At 35.7% G+C, this 19633-nt stretch overlaps 2 protein-coding genes across 14 annotated transcripts in view; both read right to left on the bottom strand.

The window, feature by feature from the left end:
* Positions 1-522, bottom strand: part of LOC128545958 (dynein axonemal heavy chain 6-like) — a 193990-nt gene extending 193468 nt beyond the window's left edge. For all 13 annotated transcript variants that reach the window (XM_053519337.1, XM_053519282.1, XM_053519316.1 and 10 more), the window contains exon 1: positions 390-522. The gene's annotated coding sequence lies outside the window, so the exon portion shown is untranslated. The remainder of the gene's footprint in view (positions 1-389) is intronic.
* On the bottom strand, positions 351-14182 carry LOC128549700 (dynein axonemal heavy chain 14-like). Its single transcript, XM_053527067.1, has 9 exons — positions 13719-14182; positions 12093-12228; positions 10262-10478; positions 7715-7735; positions 4272-4386; positions 3329-3426; positions 2707-2939; positions 2195-2317; positions 351-608 (listed from the first exon to the last, which is right to left on the bottom strand). Exons 2-9 carry the CDS (start codon positions 12201-12203, stop codon positions 351-353), a joined length of 1176 nt encoding a protein of 391 aa, XP_053383042.1. The 5' UTR covers positions 12204-12228; positions 13719-14182.
* Positions 14183-19633: the final 5451 nt, after the last annotated feature.

Genomic DNA, 19633 nt, shown 5'->3' with positions numbered 1-19633 from the left:
TTTGATTTTAAATCATTGATTGTGCTTATTAAATCTGAATACAATGAAATACTGCTCATTAAAGCATGATAGCTTAAGCACCCAGGTTCACTTAAACAATTCCCTCTGTCCCCCATCAATTTCATTATATCTTCTACGTTTGGATAGCTCCAAAGCCCTGAATTACTACAGCATTTTGCTCATTACATTGTGACTTTGAGGTCTGAAGTTTTATTAAAAGCAATTACAAATATTTAATTGCAAGTGTACATTTGACCAGTAAACTAGTTTATTCTAAAAACCCATGTTTACCCATAAATCTGCATTAGTAAATATCAAAAACGATAAAAAACCTTATAGAATGACCTCACTCATGGTGAATTCAGTTCTAGCGTAATAACTGGTAATACCTTCAAAGTGATGAAATCTGGTCCTAAAGTCTGATAGAGCGCCAGTTGTTCATCTGTCACTTTAACATTGTAGTCCTTGGCAATAGTGAACAGTTTGTTTACAATCTCAAACTCTCGCTCAAGGGCAGGTAACTCTGATGACATCTTTCCCAGGAAAGACAAGTGCTCAACAAACTCTTCTACTGACTTTGGATAATGATCCAGTTTCTTCGAGGCTCCCTGTCAAATAATTATGACATTCCATCATTACAAAGCCAAAAATGCCATATTTAAGAAAGAATTAATAAAGTTCTATTGCTATATACCTACTGTAAAGTAATTTAATTTTGTGGGTATGAAATTTTGTGGTTTTGGTCTAAACAGCTATTTTGTTGGGATATGAATTCGTGGATTTCAACTTTTAAACATAAAATGAATGGAAATTTTACTTGTCCATTGGTATTAAATTTCGTGGATTAACTCAACCACGAAATCCACAAAAATTAGTCCTCCATGAAAATTGATCATTTCACAGTATTGCTAAAACTCATTCAATGTGATCTAAATCATAGCCTGTAAACACTGACTGCCTCTCATTTTGGAGGTCAGCTGAAGGAAGATCCAAAGATACTCCAAGTTGGTGCTAATTAATGCAGAGTGTAAACAAGAGGGTCAGTTGTTCTGATACTTTCTTGTTTATGTTATATTTAATTTAATTTTGGATTTTTAGGTTCAATTATTATGGACTACCTTCATTACTTGAAGATAGATTTGCCAGGGGTTTTTTTTTCTTTACGTAAGAACTTTTCAAAGTGGTGAAAAAGTATTTGCATAAAAGCTAATAATATCAAATAAACAATTGCTCCTATTCTGGTTCTTAGCACCACCCTAGCTGTGTTGGCTCCATCTCTTAAGTGAAATATGAATACGGACAAGTGAAAACTGTCTGCAAACGGCATATTTTATTTCTAAATACAGTATACTTCTCAAACAAACTGGTACAACAACTGTGAAACCCAGATATTGTATAAATTGTGGCTATTACCACTGTGCATGTAATTCTCATTGGCAATGATAAACTATACAGTCATGTATATATTTACCTTAATGATTGTAAGCAGGTCTTCATTCCTCCTAAAGAAATTTGATAGGTAGAGCTTGTTCACTTTTTACAATGCTTTTCTGGGAAAGGGCCCGACACGAATCACCGGTAATTTATGCTGTAAACGGCACCTGGAACCCACGACGCGATATATGCCCTTCCTTCATCTGTCAAATTTCTGTGACAAGATTGAAGAAATCAAATGAGACTTCACATAAGAAACAACAACAACACCTGATTTTTGTGAGATAACAACTGTAACTGACTATTTGTATAAACTTTGCGTTCTCTATGACTAAGTAGTTACAATGGTTGATGTCGAAGTTGAATCACTTGCCTTCATATGAGGAAGGTTGGTATCAACCCATGCCTGAAATACTGCCTATAGCTGCACGTAAAATCTTTCTTAAGTTAAAAGCTGGAAAGCTAGCTGCCATACATCTGTGTTAGTACGTTAAACCCCTTAAACTTATTTGATCTCTCTTTTCTCTCCATCTTGTACTTTTATATGATCTTGTTCTTGTACATGATAAATGTAAGAAAACCTATCTCAGTTAATTTCTCTAAGGATCTGTATCACTTAAAATTACATATGTCAGAAGATATTTTTTCATTTAACTCATCAACATCATTTTAAAGAATAAGCCATCAAGTAAGAGCTTGAATTATTTCTAGTAGCACTGCAGATACATCATCATAACAAATCTAGTGCATTAAGACATACCATATCTGTATGCAGAGCAAGTACTGTACTGAACTCATCTGTGGACCACTGTCTACGTTGCATAGACTCATCTATGTTCAGTCGTAAACACTTGTCTACCATCACACAGAAGTTCTCAAAGTTCTGAAACAAACGTAAGACACATACTCTGCATCATTTTCAGCACCTACACGTATAATCTAGAGACACCATGGAATATTAAAATGGAGGTTTTGCACACACTAAAGTGTTGTAAGGCATGTGCAAAATATACACAAATTCAACATAAGAAAGTCAATATTCGACAGTAAAACGAATCTGAATTTGCTGCCATGAAATGATATTCTCAGATGCTTTATATGGGGGCTTTAATCCTAAATAAGCATTTTACTGTGTAAAAATGGTACCAAAAATTGACCGATGTTATATTTTCCGGACAGAAAAACAATATCCCATCCATAGTGCACCATATCTAGGAGAAAGCTAGCAGGTCATACCATTTACTCATAATGCTACGAAATGTGGATACTTACTGCAGAATACTGTTTTACTAGTTCCATCTCCATGGAAACGTATGTGTTGAGTTCTCCTAACAAGGACTGATATTCTGGATCATCTCCAAATATGTACTCAAGGTCAGGCCAAGGTCGTATCAGTTCCAATCTTTCCTCTTCTTCTTCCTCATCGAAGTTCAACTTCAGGTCAAACACTGGAGGTCGACAGAATACAGACAGTCGAGGCTCTCTTGTCATAGATACAAATTTAGCTGCAAAAGATAAGGTACATTTGTTTTGGAGAAGAATATGCCAAAAAACATCAAAACTGCCAAAGTAACATGGTAGAAATCATCAAACTCATAAAAGGAATCATTATTTTTGGGGTGGGGGTAGGATTAATTATCATGGATTATGAGGCTGTGTCAAATTCCAAGAAAAAGAGAGGATTAAATTTGAAATTCTGTCAAATTGAAATCCCTGAATTCATGTTCCCAAGAAACTGGAGTCTTTGCCAACCATCTAAATTTTATATGAACCATAATTGAACTATTTTTAGAGTATTGTGATACAATCATACATGAATTGCAGGAAACATAAAGTAACAATAAACTATGTCCAACAAACACTATGGTGATTGTCCAGTGACAGTAAGGTGTACCTATAGTTCCTTCAAACATAGAGATGATCTGTTTGATGCCCATCTTCACTTCATGTTCATTCGGTGATAGGCTCACAAATGTCTTGCCAAGAATCTTCCTGAAAATGGACACACAAGATACAGTTTATAAGAATATCAGGATATGTTCCTTTTACTTGCTTTTACTATCGGGACAGGTTTCCTTAAAGTATGATTAAATCTACAGCTGCTTTACAATTTATCCCATATATTTCATTACTTGTTAGACTAGATCTACTACAAAATAACCCTGACAAATTACTTTGAATTAAGTTTATAAGCTGTCTACAAATACTTCTTAACACATGATATAAAAATATATATCATAAAACTATATTACTATTTGATTTGATACGTATATAAATTTGGTAAAAAATACAGCTTGTATTTTAAAAGTAAATACGAACAGGCAGAAAAAAATCCGTATTGTACCTTTTGTACTGTATGTTGCCGGACTACTGGTATTTTTATTTATTATGCCTGACCCGACACAGGTCTATAAATAGCACACACAAAAGCTACACTTGTGGATTTTGCAAGGTCGGATCACAATCGGCGCTTGTATGCCTCATGTAATCCAACACGGAAAAATTCACTCTAACCGAATACAGCATCCCAAATCAAGCTACTACTATAATAGCCCTATTATTAGCCTTTTCATTTGGGTAAGTTGCTCTGAATAAATTCTAGAAAAAGAACATGTAATAATCTGGTTAATGTTTTAAAAATATTCCATGTTACCTTTTATAGGTTGCCATTAAACATTTCCTATACTTATATGAATATTCTTTCTTAAAATGTCCCCTCTACTCACCTTTTATTATCTGGATAGGTTAACTCATCTCTACTTACTTTATTAAATGTTTCCTATATTCATAGGTTAACCCATCTCCACCAGCTGTGTTAAAATGTCCCCTATACTCACTTTCTATCATCAGGATAGGCTAAGTCGTCTCCACTTGCTTTCTCCTCCTCCGTCTCAGAACCAGATTCACCTTCTACGCTTGACTCTCCACTATACTCTGTCTCATTCTCCGAGTCTGAAACACATAAATCAATTTGTGTAAAGGTAACAAACGTACTGGCCTGCACGATAATCATTTTGTCAGAGTGTAATATACTGCTTGGAACTTTCCTTTATAGTAAACTCAATATTTCTAAAATCTTTTAAGATGTTTGTCACAGTGAAGACAAAAGTATTGTGAAGATAGTTCGGACTGTTTAAATCAATTCGTTTGTGTTGGGTTTAGCGCCGATTTTCAAAAGCATCTCAGTTATGTAATGGCCGGCAGTTAAATTAACCAGTTCTCCTGGATTCTGTACCAGTACAAACCTAATCTCTGCAAGTAACTGCCAACTGTCCTACATCAGTCAGAGGTGGAGGATGAATGATTTCACACACAGTGTCTTTTAACTGTCACGGAGAACATAGCCTCGACCAAGGATCAAACTCAAGACCACACTATCTGTAGATCTGCACTCTCCCTACTACGCTAAGTGGGCTGAGTACAATGCAGAATTTGAACAAAGTCTTTGTCAAAACTTCAGAATATACTTAGAAAATTTAGCAAATAAAAATATAAGGCTGTGGGCTTAACTTTTTTGTTAGACTGATATGAAAAATTTGAACCTTGCACAAGTTTTCAGTATGGAAGTCTATTGGAAAATCACAATTTTGGTAAAATTTTTGCAAATAGAAATTTTTCTACAATGCAGATTTTAATCAAACTTCTGGTCTTTAATAATTCAAAAGTGAAATAACATGTCTGTCTGTGTGCTTGTTTTTGATATAATTGCCCATGATTTATGAGATCCTCACATTTCAATATTGTCTTAAAACCTTATTTAGAATAATTCAACATGTCAAACATTTTAATATCATATTTTATCTTTAAAAAGATAGCAACGTTGCCATTTTTTAATAAATTTACACATGGGTTGCCATTAATTCTGTATGACGAGTCCAGGTTTTATTCTACGTTACACCAGTACGCTGCAGAACTACATAAAAGCAGAAACATTTGTATGGGCTTTAGCATTTTCTTTTTTTTGCAAAATTCTCCCTGCAACTTGGATTTATCATGGCTTATGCAAACACTGACTGTTGCTAGGGAAATTTTGGTCACATAGAAACATCTAATATTACAGCATTCACATCTTCTTTATTTATAGCACACTCAGTTATAAACTGGTCATTTTAGACCAGCTGCTACACTGATGATAAGAAATTCGACACAAAATTTCTGATTTTTGTGATTTTTTTCTTTTACTTTATGTAATAGCAAGCCAGTCTATTTTCAAGATTTTCTTAAAGAATTGATTGTAAGATTAGAGTTTGGTATCGGGCATAGGATACAGATTGACTGAATTCTAAACTAAGAAGAGCTGTCCATAAGACAGCACACTCCACTTTTCTCAGTGCTTGACTCTGAATTAGAGCTTTGCCAGTAAAACAAGAGCTGTCACTAATGGTGACAAATGCCACCACAGTGCATTGACCTTTGACCTAGTGACCTTGACCTTTGACCCCAAAGTCAATAGGGGTTGTGTACTCAATAAGTACTATCAGCATGTGAAGTTTGAAGGTCCTTGGTGCAGTGGTTCGCGAGTAAAGTGCCTTCATGCAAAAAGTTAACATTGTGACGAACATACGGACAAATTAACGAATGGACGGACAGTTGAAAACTAATATGCCTCCCTTCGAGGGCATAAAAATTACAAAACTTTAACCAAAAAAAATCTAAGTTAAAAAGGGATATAACTCTGTCAAAATTCAAATCAGAGTTATGGGGATTGTTTCTCCTGGTGTAGACTTTGATGGTTTGATGGTAAGTAACTATTTTAAGTTTCAAGTCAATAGCTCTGACAGTAACAGAGATATCTGACTTTTTCAGAAGCTTTAACCAACGGCGACGGCAACGCCAGGGTGAGTGCAATAGCTCTACTTTTTCTTAGAAAAGTCAAGCTAATATAAATGAAAATAAACAAACTGATTTTATCAGTTTTAGCAGGTAAGCAAACTGATAAAGAGTACTAAAACATAATGAACAAAATCAATTATAACATGAATGATTCATTAGAAAACATAGTGTATAATTGTTTTATATAAATTATTAATTTGTGTGTTGCTCTGTATTCACAATTTCAGTAAAAACACGTAGCTGCATTCAATAATCGCTTGATGCCCCCAGTGGCATCCTTGTCGATAGAAAGCAACCTAAGTCCAAAACGAGGTCAAGGTCAAGGTCAAACTGAGGTCAGGTGATGTTTGAAGATGAGGAATGGTCACAGGTTACATCTGTATTAGTATCAATTCATTCTTGTAAGCGGTATTGATGCTAGACGAAACGGTCCCATTTGGTTAACCAAGAGATGGCCCATATAAAGCAACCTAAGTCCAAAATGAGGTCAAGGTCAAACTGAGGTCAGGTGATGTCTGAAGATGAGGAATGGTCACAGGTTACATCTGCATTAGTATCAAGTCATTCTAGTAAGGGGTATTGATGCTAGACAAAACTGTCCCATTTGGTTAACCTCGTACAGATGGACGAACAAACGGACGGACAGGACAATCACTATATGCCTCCCGAATCAGTAGATGCCGGGGGCATAAAAAGTCAGCAAGCAATGATCTATCTAAATTCTATGCTAAGCATACCTAAAAGCCTTGCTGTAAATCTTGTCTCTTTTAGCTAAGCACTGCTTTAAAAGTTTCATAACTGGAAGTATTCCTGATAATACTTCATGAAAAATATGTACTTATGAAATTGTGCTTTTTTTTAAAAAACATATTTCACACAATCAGATACTAACTAAAAGATGCTTTTGTAGAAAAGAGCATGTCTCCCCCAAAGCATAATAGTAATAGGCAAGAAGTCAATAGGTGAGAGGATCAAAAGCAAGAGTCATAGATGGTTGGCTTAGTGACTGAAATGCAATAGGGATCATCTACTGGGCATGTCCAATCATCCCATGAAGTTTCAACATTCCTGGTCAAGTTGTTCTCAAGTTATGGATTGTAAAGGGTTTTCCATGTTCTCGCCCCGGTGACCTTGACCTTGGGTCATCTACGTTGTAAGTCCTATCACCCTATGAAGTTTGAAGGTTCTGGCTCAAATGGTTCTCAAGTTATGGATTGGAAACGGTTTTCCATGGTCTGGCCCCTGTGACCTTGATGTTTGAGTTACCCCTAAAAAAATAGGGGTCACTTACTCCATAAGCCCTATCACCCTATGAAGTTTGAAGGTTCTAGGTCAAATGGTTCTCCAGTTATTGATCGGAAATGAAGTGTGACAGACGAACAGAAGGACGGACAGGGAAAAAACGAGGGGGGAGACATAATAAGCCTACAGACATCCTTGCACTCACCAAAGTCTTCAAATTCCTCCTCTACAATGAAGAAATGATTACAAACTCTCTTTTACTTGATTAAACTTTTCAAACTTTCAGGTATATTTCACCTTAACAAGTGTAAAAGACTTTCTGTCTACATGTTGCTTGAACTTTCTTTCAATGCTCAAAGTAAGTTTAAAATACACTGTCAGAGACATACAGTAAGTAAAATGGATCTTTATAAGACTTATCTCCTCTTGCTACTGTTAGCTCATACTTTATAGCCAAACGCAGTACCTAAACACATGATATCCAGCCAGGAATTACGTAAAGCATGAATACAGACATCCCGTCTTGACATCATGCATGATCCAAGCATGTACTGCTAACAAAGCACAGGGTCACACTGCTGGAAACAGTACTACTATTTCCAAACAAAGGTCATGACAAGCATTCTTTCACTAACTTAAACCACTCTCACATTCTGCACATTGCTCAAACATTAATACATAAGACTATTTAGCACAGTAGTTACCTTCTCTGTCTAATTGGCACATTAAACAAGAGCACTGCCTTGCGGGTGCAGACGCTCATCTGATTTTTTTGTCATACCCATGATTTTCTATATCCAAAGGGGCCATAATTCTTGCAAAAAAAGCAATGTTGAGTTACCGTATTTGCTGTGCAGAGTCAACTTTTAATGGCGAATACCTGCTCTACGTTTTAAAGCAATAGCTTTGACCATTAAGGAGATAAGCTGACCTAAACACAAAACTTTACCAAGAAATCTGATTTTCTAAGTCCAAATGGGGCCATAATTCTTGCAAAAAGCAGGATGGAGTTATATTTCTTGCTGTACAGAGTCAGCTATTGATGGTGAACAAGTGTTGCAAGTTCTAAAGCAATAGCTTTAATAGTTTAGGAGAAAAGATGACCTAAACATAAAACTTAACCAGGCAATGCCGATCAAGTGATGACAATAACTCCTTTTTTTTTTTCAAAAAATCAGATGAGCTAAAAATAATACTAAGGCACAACAATATACAATCTCTTAAGATCTTGAACACTTTTTGCCATCCATTGCTTATAATGAGTTGTTAACCCTTATCATGCTGTACACAATTGATTTTGCCTTTGCGACCAGTGTAGATCATGATCAGCCTGCACATCTGTGCAGTCTGATCATGATCTTCACTGTTCGCCATTCAGTTAGTATCTTTTTGGTAAGCACCCCTTTTAACAGTTGATGGTACTTTCCAAATCGAAAGATGGTTAAGTTCATTAATAATTTTTAGAAATTTAGCAGGGTAAGGGTTAAAACCATACATAATACCAAGTGGCAAGAAATAGCACGCTATACTAAGTAAGTTAAAGAAAGTCAGTGTGTATTCATTGTTTGATTCACCAAATATTACTTGAAAAACTAGTAAGCATTAGTTACAAGTATTATGCAAGCAAAACCTATTACAGTACTAATGCTGTCAATGAGGTTATAATTTTTATGTTAACTACAAAGTCTCTTTCTTTTTAGTTTGGCTTTATGCACTAAATTTTAATAACTTTACAATAAACTTATAACATTAGTGGAATATCTCCGTTGAATGCAAATTTATCGTTGTAACAAAGTCAATGCTAAGTATTCCCTATATATTATCAATATCATGCATGTTTTTATAGGGATGCACATGCATTCTTACATACCATACATAAAATATGCCACTGAAAAGAATTACAAACTTCTACATCATGATTACTACACATTTGAGCCATGCCATGAGAAAACCAACATAGTGCGTTTGCGATCAGCATGGATCCAGACCAGCCTGGGCATCCGCGCAGTCTGGTCAGGATCCATGCTGTTCGCTTCAAAGCCTATTGCAATTAGAGAAACCGTTAGCGAACAGCATGGATTCTGACCAGACTGCGCAGATGAGCAGGCTGGTCTGGATCCATGCTGGTCGCAAAGCCACTATGTTGGTTTTCTCATGGCTGGCTCCTTTTTTTTTCTTATACTTTTCTCATAACTGAAGGTAAAACCTTTTAAAATTCTTGCAAGTTTGACCATGTGTTAATCATAGTCTGTATACATATCTAACTAGAGCTATCACTTAAGGTGATACCTTCTGTCACCTCTTCCTCACTGTACATTTATGTTTAATATGATTTTAAGGGGGAAACCAGACAAAGCTATGGAGCTTGGTGTGTAAACTTGCATTATGATCAGGTTTCAATCCAGTGAGTGCACAGGTTTCAAACATATTGAAGGAAATGTCAATTTTGGCACATTTTGTCAAAACAAATTCTGAGTTATTGGACTTGGCAAGTGAAATTGTCTTATGATCCATATAATCTGTTTTAAATAGCCAATGTTATACTTTCATTGGTTTCAGAGCTATTTAAGGAAAACTAGAATTTTCCCATGCTACCTAAGTTATAAAGGGGAATAATCCTGTCAAAATACAAAACAGAGAAATACTTTCCATGACTTGCACTCAACACCAGTTATATAACCGAGTTTCATACAGAAATGACCACAATATCAACACAGTTTTGTGTCTTTCATGAAGACAGGGCATGACCTACCTGAAGTATGTTGAAACTTGACAGTTTTCTTGTTGCCTGACCCCTCAAGGAATGCTTGTTTCAGGTACGAGGATTGAGAAGAGGCTGTTTTTACAATGTCAGTGTCTGAAGCCTCATGTTCCTTCGCATGGTGTGGTACACTTAGTACTAACTGTATGCTTAACACAGGGGCAGAGAACTCTTCTACTACATCCTGTTGTTTGATTTCTTCCAAAACCTTAAGAACAAGAGTGCAAGAATGTCACAATATACGCCCGTCACAGCAAATTTCTTTACTCTAGCACCTGTATTTGCAAATGGAATTTTAATTTTGTGGTTGTTTAGTAATAACTAAGTGTTTTGTTTTTCTAAGTCCACAAAAAAACTCCTTACCAGGTAGAGATACCTTAAAATACACCAAAAATTGGAAAGTAACATCTATGTTGTACCACAGAAAAGTGGTCTTGGTTTTTCCCTACGGTCAATTATAAAAAAGTTACAATATAAGTTATTTATAGTAACAACTAAGGGAAGTTAATCTTAAAAAAAAAAAAAAAAAAAAAAAAAATCAAAAAAAAAAATTGTAAGTCCACACAAAAATCTTTACCAGGTAGAGACTGGTCAAAATACACCTCAAAATTGGATGTAGCATGCATGTTGTACTACAGAAAAGTGGTCTCGATTTTCCCTACAACTAGTAATGAAAAAGTTACAATAAAGCTATTTATAGTAACAACAAAGGGAAGAATTCTAAAGAAGGGAACTGCGCACGACACTTCGTCTCATGATGGTGTATAATTGTGTCAAGTTACATCAAAATCCCTCCATGCATGAAGAAGAAATGCTTCGACAAAGTCATTCTTGTATCTGACCTTTGGCCTCTAAGTGTGACCTTGACCTTAGACCTAGGGACCTGGTTCTTGCGCATGACACTCCGCCTCATGGTGGTGAACATTTGTGCCAAGTTATATCAAAATCCCTCTATGCATGAAGAAGAAATGCTCCGGACAAAGTTTTCATTCTTGTATCCTTTGACCTCATAAGTGTGACCTTGACCTTAGACCTAGGGACCTGGTTTTTGCGTATAACACTCCGTCTCATGGTGGTGAACATTGTGCCAAGTTATATCAAAATCCCTCTATGCATGAAGAAGAAATGCTCCGGACAAAGTTTTCATTCTTGTATCCTTTGACCTCTAAGTGTGACCTTGACCTTAGACCTAGGGACCTGGTTCTTGCGCATGACACTCCTTCTCATGATGATGAACAATTGTGCCAACTTTCATCAAAATCCCTCTATGCATGAAGAAGATATGCTCCGGACAAAGTCATTCTTGAATTATACCTTTGACCTCCAAGTGTGACCTTGACCTTAGACCTAGGGACCTGGTTCTTGCGCATGACACTCCGTCTCATGATGGTGAACAACTGTGCCAAGTTTCATCAAAATCCCTTCATGCATGTAGAAGATATGCTCCGGACAAGGTCTGTGGACGCCGCCCGCCCGCCCGCCCGCCCGCCCGCCAGGGGCGTTCCCATAATACGTCCCGTTTTTCAAACGGGCGTATAAAAAGGAAAACAAAAACTTTACAAATAGATTTGCCTCTCAATATCTTAAAAATTTAACTGGAAAAAGTATTTTAGAGGCAGACTAAAACTTCAATAGACAATTCAATCAAGTGTAAAGTCATGTAATCTCCTATATATCTGCCCAAAATTTCCTCTACAAAGGTTGCATTAATGTGTATGTATACATGCAAAAAAAAGAAGGTCTCCAAAAATGGAATTTTCATTAAGAGGTACAACGGTGAAAGAAATACTGAATTCTGCCATGTAAAGTTACTGGTTCATACCTCGTCAACATCAGGAGGGCCCTCATACAATTCCTGTTGGTCAAAGTCATAGTGGGGTATTACATAACCAGAGGCTGTTACATCTTGTGTAGGTGGAGGTACCTTTGACATTGTAGAACTGGCACGGGACAATGGTCTGAAAATACACAAGCTTTTTTTTATTCTCTTCAGTAACTCAAATTTTACTAAAAGGCAAATGCTAATGCATTGAAGAGAATCTGAGTTTGTAGATAACTAGCATGATACTGTTTCAATTCAGTATAAATAGCTTGCCCATACGTATCTGCCTGAAATGTTTCTTTGTTTTTTGTTTTTGTTTTGTTTTTGTTTTTTTTGGGTTAAACACTGTTTTTCAACACTATTTCAGTCATGTAACGGCGGGCAGTTAACCTAACCAGTATTCCTGGATTCTGTACCAGTACAAACCTGTTCTCCACAAGTAACTGCCAACTTCCCCACATGAATCAGAGGTGGAGGACTAATGATTTCAGACACAATGTCGTTTATCAAATAGTAATGGAGAACATACGCCCCGCCCAAGGATCGAACTCGCGACCCCGAGATCCGTAGACCAACACTCTTACTACTGAGCTAAGCGGGTGGGGTGAAATGTTTCTACCAATTAAAATAGCACATTCAGATCTTCAATGTAGAAAAAGTTCTTCATGAAACATGTAGATGAAAAAAAAAAAAAATAATACAAAATTTCACACAATTTATGTATAAATTATTACATTTCTGTTTGGGACTAACAGTTGCCATGGATTTAAAAATTTATCCATTATATCATTTGCAAATGGAAAAACAAATCTCCCACAATCTTTAAAGCCTATTGTCACTAAGGAAAAGCCATTCTAGTCAAACAAACAAAATTTAATGTTGCAAAATGTATTGACATCACATTCTAATATGCTTGTCTCTGTTAAAATATGCGTACGCTAGAATGACATCACGTTAACGTGCGGTGACGTTAAAGTTTTTTTTGCGACCAAGAAAGAGCACTACTATATTTTATCTACTGTGTTAGATTAAGGGCATATTAGAATAGAAATAATTTATAGCCAAACTGGGTTTTAACACTATTTATACACTTGGGCGGTAATACGATGTACAAATAATTTCACTCGGGCTGCGCCCTTGTGAAATTATTGCACCCGACATATAACCGCCCATGGTGCATAAATAGTGTTAAAATGCTCTTTTGCTATAAATTATTTCTTAAGTAACTAACATGATAATACTCATCACTCTTCAAATGACAAAAGTAGAATTTGAAACATATACTGATAAAGATTCATCAAATTTCAATGTCGATATTCATCAAGATTTAAAGTCTCAGACTTAAGAAAAGCATTTATTCACTTTGAGCATAACCTATCTATACAAATGAAATTTTTCTGGTATTTCTGTAGCTACCAAATGCATAATCATGCAAAGTTTTCTCAAAATATGCGGAAATATAACAGATTCACTTTTCAATTAAGCAAATTGCTAACATATTTTCAAGATAAATATGGCGAAGACACAACAAGAGTAGTAAAAAAACTCAATATTTCAAGTTTCAATTGCAGCCTAATAATACACTGATGAAATCAGGCCCAATGCCTTCAAAACCAAAAATCTTACCTTGATCTTATAGTTGTTCCTGTGGTTATGGAACTCTCCGATCCTGCCAGTGATTCTAGATCATCCTGCAGAAATAGTAAGCAGCGACATGCTCAACTTTTTCAGTAACATTAAACAAAATTATGTGCATAATATAACTACATCTGTGTTACATTTCATACATGCACTGCCTGATTATTTTATATGTTTAGACAACAAAATGGAGAAATATCCTAGACATTATGTTATATCACATTATCTAGTAGCTTGTTTCATCTGCCATCCTAGAGAAACTGCTGTTACCAGGACTATTCTTCTAACCTTTCCACTCTTCTCTACCAAGAAGCTCTTCTGCCTCTTCCAAGTAAAGAGTAAAAGCAGAAAGTATAGAAGTATTCTAGATGCAATCATTACAAATGACAACTCTGTACAAATCTACAAAATTAAGACCTAAAGACTTAAAAGAGTGTCATTTTTACCAGCAGTTTTACTTACAGTGATTTTTTTTTTTTTACCCCATGCTACATATCGTCTTTGAAAGAGAGTACTGAATTGAATGAGGAATAGGAATGTGTTCCATTTAGCCTTCTAGGAAGAAATGATACAGTCAGACTCCGTTAACTCGAACTCGGATAATTCGTACACCATCCTTCTCTAAAACCCGTTTTCAGGTCCCAGGAAAATCCCTGTATAATGAATTTTGTTTGATGGCTCAAACAACCGATCACTCGATCAAATTTTGCTTGTCCCGCCGAGTTTGAGTTAATGAAGTTCAACTGTAACTCTTCCCTCTATACACATACTACTGTTTGCAGATCAAATTGCCCTTTCGTCTTTTCTTAAATCGATAGACTTGTACCTTTACGTCACAAAAGCAGCGATGCTGAAGCTATTTTTGGATCTCGTTTATACAGGTAACTCCGCCTTTCCCATACGAGTAAAAATACTGAATGAACTTGTTTACATTGGTTGTATCACCGAGAAATGATGATTTAAATACTCATAAATACTGTTGGAACAGGTGTTTAACCGGATTGTAACAGATGTATCAGATCTAATTTTCAATTAGAATTTAAATGAATCTTGCCACAATGCACACTACATCTAGGTAGCGTGGATGTGAAAAAAGGACACCCTCTTAAACATTACAGGCCTTTTTCTGCGTAAATTTCAGTACCTTTTGCTGCAAAATTTTCTTTTAAATAATGTATCTCATATTAAGTTTTCACTATAATTATAAAACGTGCCTGACTCGAGTTGCTGGATTCACTCATCATTGACTGAAGGGCATAAGTTCAAATCCTGGAACCGACCATGGCTCTTTTGTTGAAGAAAGTCGGAAATTTCTTACGGAATATGTGAGTCTTAGTCTAACTAATTTGACGTGATCCTAGGAAACAGTTACGAGTTATTTTCTCCACTCGAAAGAAATTGTCATCGCTAGATTTGGCTTTAAATGCTGATTTTGTTGCGAATATGAGATAAATTCAAATAAAACTTTCATGTATCAAAAGGAAGTCCAAATAATTGTACTCAATAGTTTAATATCGTTTATTTTTTGACTAATCAATATCCCCTTTACGTAGACAACGTAAATTATCAAAATGTAAAATCGATCTTCCCGAGGTCTCATTATTTAGACTTATCAAAAGGGATTCAATTCCTCATTAATTTATGTAAAAGTTATCATAATTCCCTTGAACACGATTAGCGTTACACATAATATGCAAGCTAACTTATCCTAAATTAATTTGGTCCTTTTAGAGTGACTGTCACAAATATAAAACAAACTAAATATCGAATTATTTTGACTTATGTGATTCTATAACTGGTTCTTTCCATGAACGAAGACGAGGCTTATCAACTGCCAGTATGTAAATAACTGAAATAGTGTTTTAACGACTTCAAATAAATAGATCTAGATCTAGTACATAAATTCACATAGGGCCTACACGTAAACCCCACCAAAAAAAAAAAAAAAAGAAAAAAAATCTAGATCTATAATGGAGTGATATTTGCGACAGTTAAGCTACGCAAGACTCTGCAGAATTTTGAATATCAAATAAATCAGATTTTATGGATATGACAATTAGATCTACAAGTGTTACGTAGCTTGAAAGTTCAATGATACCTTTCTATAAAACCTTCATACCTTGCGGGGTTGGAAATTTCGTCGATAATAATTGTCATAAGAAACAAAAAACGCTGTTTTCATTTGAACGTAGTTGAAATATTATTCTATTCTACTTTTAAAACATATCCAATGATTATCGCCTTATTGCACTTTACAATGTATGCAAGTACGGTGATACTTCAAAGATAGAGTCAGAGCGCGCGCTCTGTGTGACGTCAAGATGAAGAAAACAAGAGCTGTCTCCATAGGATGACACATGCCCCCGATGGCACTTTGAATGAATAGTTATGGCCGATGTTAGAGTTTAGGACCTTTGACCTACAGACCTGGGTCTTGCGCGCCACATGTCGTCTTACTGTGGTACACATTCATGCCCAATAATTTTAAAATCCATGCATGAATGACAAAGATATGGACCGGACACGCCCATCAATGCACTATCATGAAATATGACCTTCAACGTCTAAGTGTGACCTTGACCTTTGAGCTACGGACCTGGGTCTTGCGCATGACACGTCGTTTTACTGTGGTACACATTCATGCCAAGTTATTTGAAAATCCATCCATGGATGACAAAGATATGGACCGGACACGAATGCACTATCATGAAAAATGACCTTTAACGTCTAAGTGTGACCTTGACCTTTAAGCTACGGACCTGGGTCTTGCGCGCGACATGTCGTCTTACTGTGGTACACATTCATGCCAAGTTATTTGAAAATCCATCCATGGATGACAAAGATATGGACCGGACACGAATGCACTATCATGAAAAATGACCTTTAACGTCTAAGTGTGACCTTGACCTTTGAGCTACAGAATTGGGTCTTGCGCGCGACACGTCGTCTTACTGTGGTACACATTCATGCCAAGTTATTTGAAAATCCATCCATCGATGACAAAGATATGGGCCGGACATGAAAATTGCGGACAGACTGACAGACGGTTCAAAAACTATCTGCCTCCCTTCGGGGGCATAAAAAGTTTCATGACAAGGTGAATGAATAATTTATTGTGGATGAGGCGGGGTTAACCTGTCAAGAGTATTCCAAAAATAGCTTCAGCTTCACAGTTTTTGTGATGTGAACATGCAACTCTATCGATTTGAAAAACGTTGAAGGGGAAATTTGATCTGCAAACAGTAACAAGAGGTTTTCCACGACTTCTAATTTCACTTACCCTCTGGCCAGCAGAGGCGAATGAAACAAGCTACAGAATGTCATGCTGATTCTCTAAAACAAAACTGTCACACATGCAATACATTCCACTGGAGATGCTTGGTGTAAAATACTGTTTTGACACTTTAACACTGATGTAAATTACTGTTAAGACAAAAAATTTACAGAGCTGGCATGTTTTTTCCTACATTTAAATGGAAAATATCTCTGCCATTAAAAAGGCTGTTATCTGAAGAAATAAATAGACAGATACAATACATTGATTACAGAGAAATGTTTGTGTAAAGTTGCATGCAATTTCTTGCAATAATTTTGTGGTGACAGTAAATATTACATAGAGTGTAAAATTTCAACTGAAATTTACATTGTGACAAGCATAATTTCGCCATTACGTGTTTATCAATACAGTGGTTTTTGTAACCTATGATGTGTTCAAAGCAGTGTGTGAGTTACGACAGGATTACTTTTAAGCTGCAGAAATCCATATTAGTGCAACACTACGACATATTCTTAGGAAATAAAGAGCTTTGCTAACATACACAACTAATCTTGTTCGTCTATGTATTAGTTCAATTTAAACTTATTCATTTTGTATTTGTTTGTAGAGAAAGTTCTTATAGTTACATAAACTATACTTGATGACCATTCTTGTGCAGATCGATTCAACTTTCACCTGTATTCAACCTCCAACCCCTGAATTTATAGTTTGACCTTCTACCAATCAGACATCCCAACTTTTTCTGAATGCCAAGTGGGAGTTTTTACTTTCCAAAGTGGGAGACTGAGGTGTTCAAGTGGGAGATTTTACACCGCGGTAATTATGTTCATGATAACGAAGCTTTTAACAAATCTAATGATAATATAAACTTATTTGCCCTTATAAAATCCCTATAGTCTTAAAAAAATTCACTTGTCTATATCTTATTATTCATGCATTTTTAATGTTTTGGAACAATAATACATGAAGCCTTCTGTGGAAAATTAAATAGTTATGGCACTTTAAGCACTATGTCTAAATTCAAAACACCACAGAAAATTAAACCTGCACTTTTATTTCTTTTCTTGGAAAAAAAACTCCCCAGGTGAATTTTACATGACAAACAGTGCAGCTGTTAGAACTGTAAAAACAAAATGTATATAGCTAAAAGAATAAAAGTTCAAGCAATAGAAAATTTACTGTTTGATTCCCATCCCTGTCAACCAGTATTTAAAACCCCTAGCTCAAATACTTTTATTGATCAAAATCCTGTTATCCAAAATTGAATGTCCGGGTATTGTTATTCTTTTGTAGACATTTGCCTAAATCTCCAGTTAAAAAGATGTGTTTGACAAATTGTGATGATGCAAAGACAGTTTAACAGCATTTGATAGTAAGTGATATTAAAATTTACCATGACATTTCCTCTTATCAAAATGATTTTAAGAGAAATGTTTTTAAAACCTAGCAGGTTGACTCGGCGACCATCTACTTTCGATTTCAAAAAGTTACAGAAAAAGGTAAAGCCAGTATAATTTCTAATCTAAATTTGATTGAATTTAATTAGATATCTAATGTATGGATTTTAATTTCAATTGTGACACAAATGACATTATATATATGATTAATCAACACCAGTCCTGGCTTTGTTAAATCGTGTAATAAACAATAATCAGCAAGGGTAGAATAAGGTGCGAAAATATCCGAAAGCTGTTGTTTACAGACTCGTCAGTAGCGATACAGTATCAGATAGGCGCAAAGAAGTGGATTATTTCATAAATTTTGTTGTTTTGTTGTTTTGTTTTTTTTAATCGGGAGATTGAGACTTCTGATCGGGGTGATCGGGTTTTACAACCAGAATCGGGAGAAACCCGATCGGATCGGGAGAGTTGGGATGTCTGACCAATGAACATTATTCCTTCCATCAAACTAGTAACTTTTATTATCCTTTCTTGAATTATAGAATAAACATTAAAATAAATTGAAACAGACTAGGGGGGATCAAAATTTTGACAAATGGAGTGAAAGTTTACAGCAGAGTTATATTGTAGCCGCAAAAAAACATCAAACATGTTAGTCAAAAATGCATGCAATGAAAGAATAATATTATAATGAAATGAATACTTTTTTAAAGAGTCTGAGATGACACATAGAAAGCATTTCATGTGTTTTCTCTTACTTTTTATTGGGTTTAGTGTCACACTGGCACAATTATATGTCATATGGTGACATTCAAGCTTCTGATGGTGTGGGGGATACCACAGATGCCCCTCCAATTATTATTTCAGGCAAAGACAGGCACTTAGAGCATAACCATGGACCTTCAATAAGCCAGCTGGATGGATTCCTCACATAAAGAATTCTACACCTAAATCAAGGTGTAGAACCCACAGTGGTAAAGAGTAAGTGACCTGAAGTCGGCAAACTTCACCACTCAGCCAAGGAGACCCTCTGTTCATGTTTGCACTGTACCTTTCATATACAGAGCTTCAATTATTCTACCATCTTACTATCAGGATATATTATAATAAATACTATGGGCTGTTATCTGCCTACTGCTTGTTACAGTTCTAAGCACAAAATCATTAGTAAATTTTAGTATTTCTACTACCAGTCCAACGACAACAAAGTTGGACTATTCAAAAGC

Source organism: Mercenaria mercenaria, chromosome 1, assembly GCF_021730395.1.
Source record: "Mercenaria mercenaria strain notata chromosome 1, MADL_Memer_1, whole genome shotgun sequence".
In the NCBI taxonomy this organism is placed as follows: domain Eukaryota; kingdom Metazoa; phylum Mollusca; class Bivalvia; order Venerida; family Veneridae; genus Mercenaria; species Mercenaria mercenaria.
The sequence above is the reverse complement of the archived record's forward strand: the minus strand, read 5'-3'. Positions and strand labels throughout refer to the sequence as shown.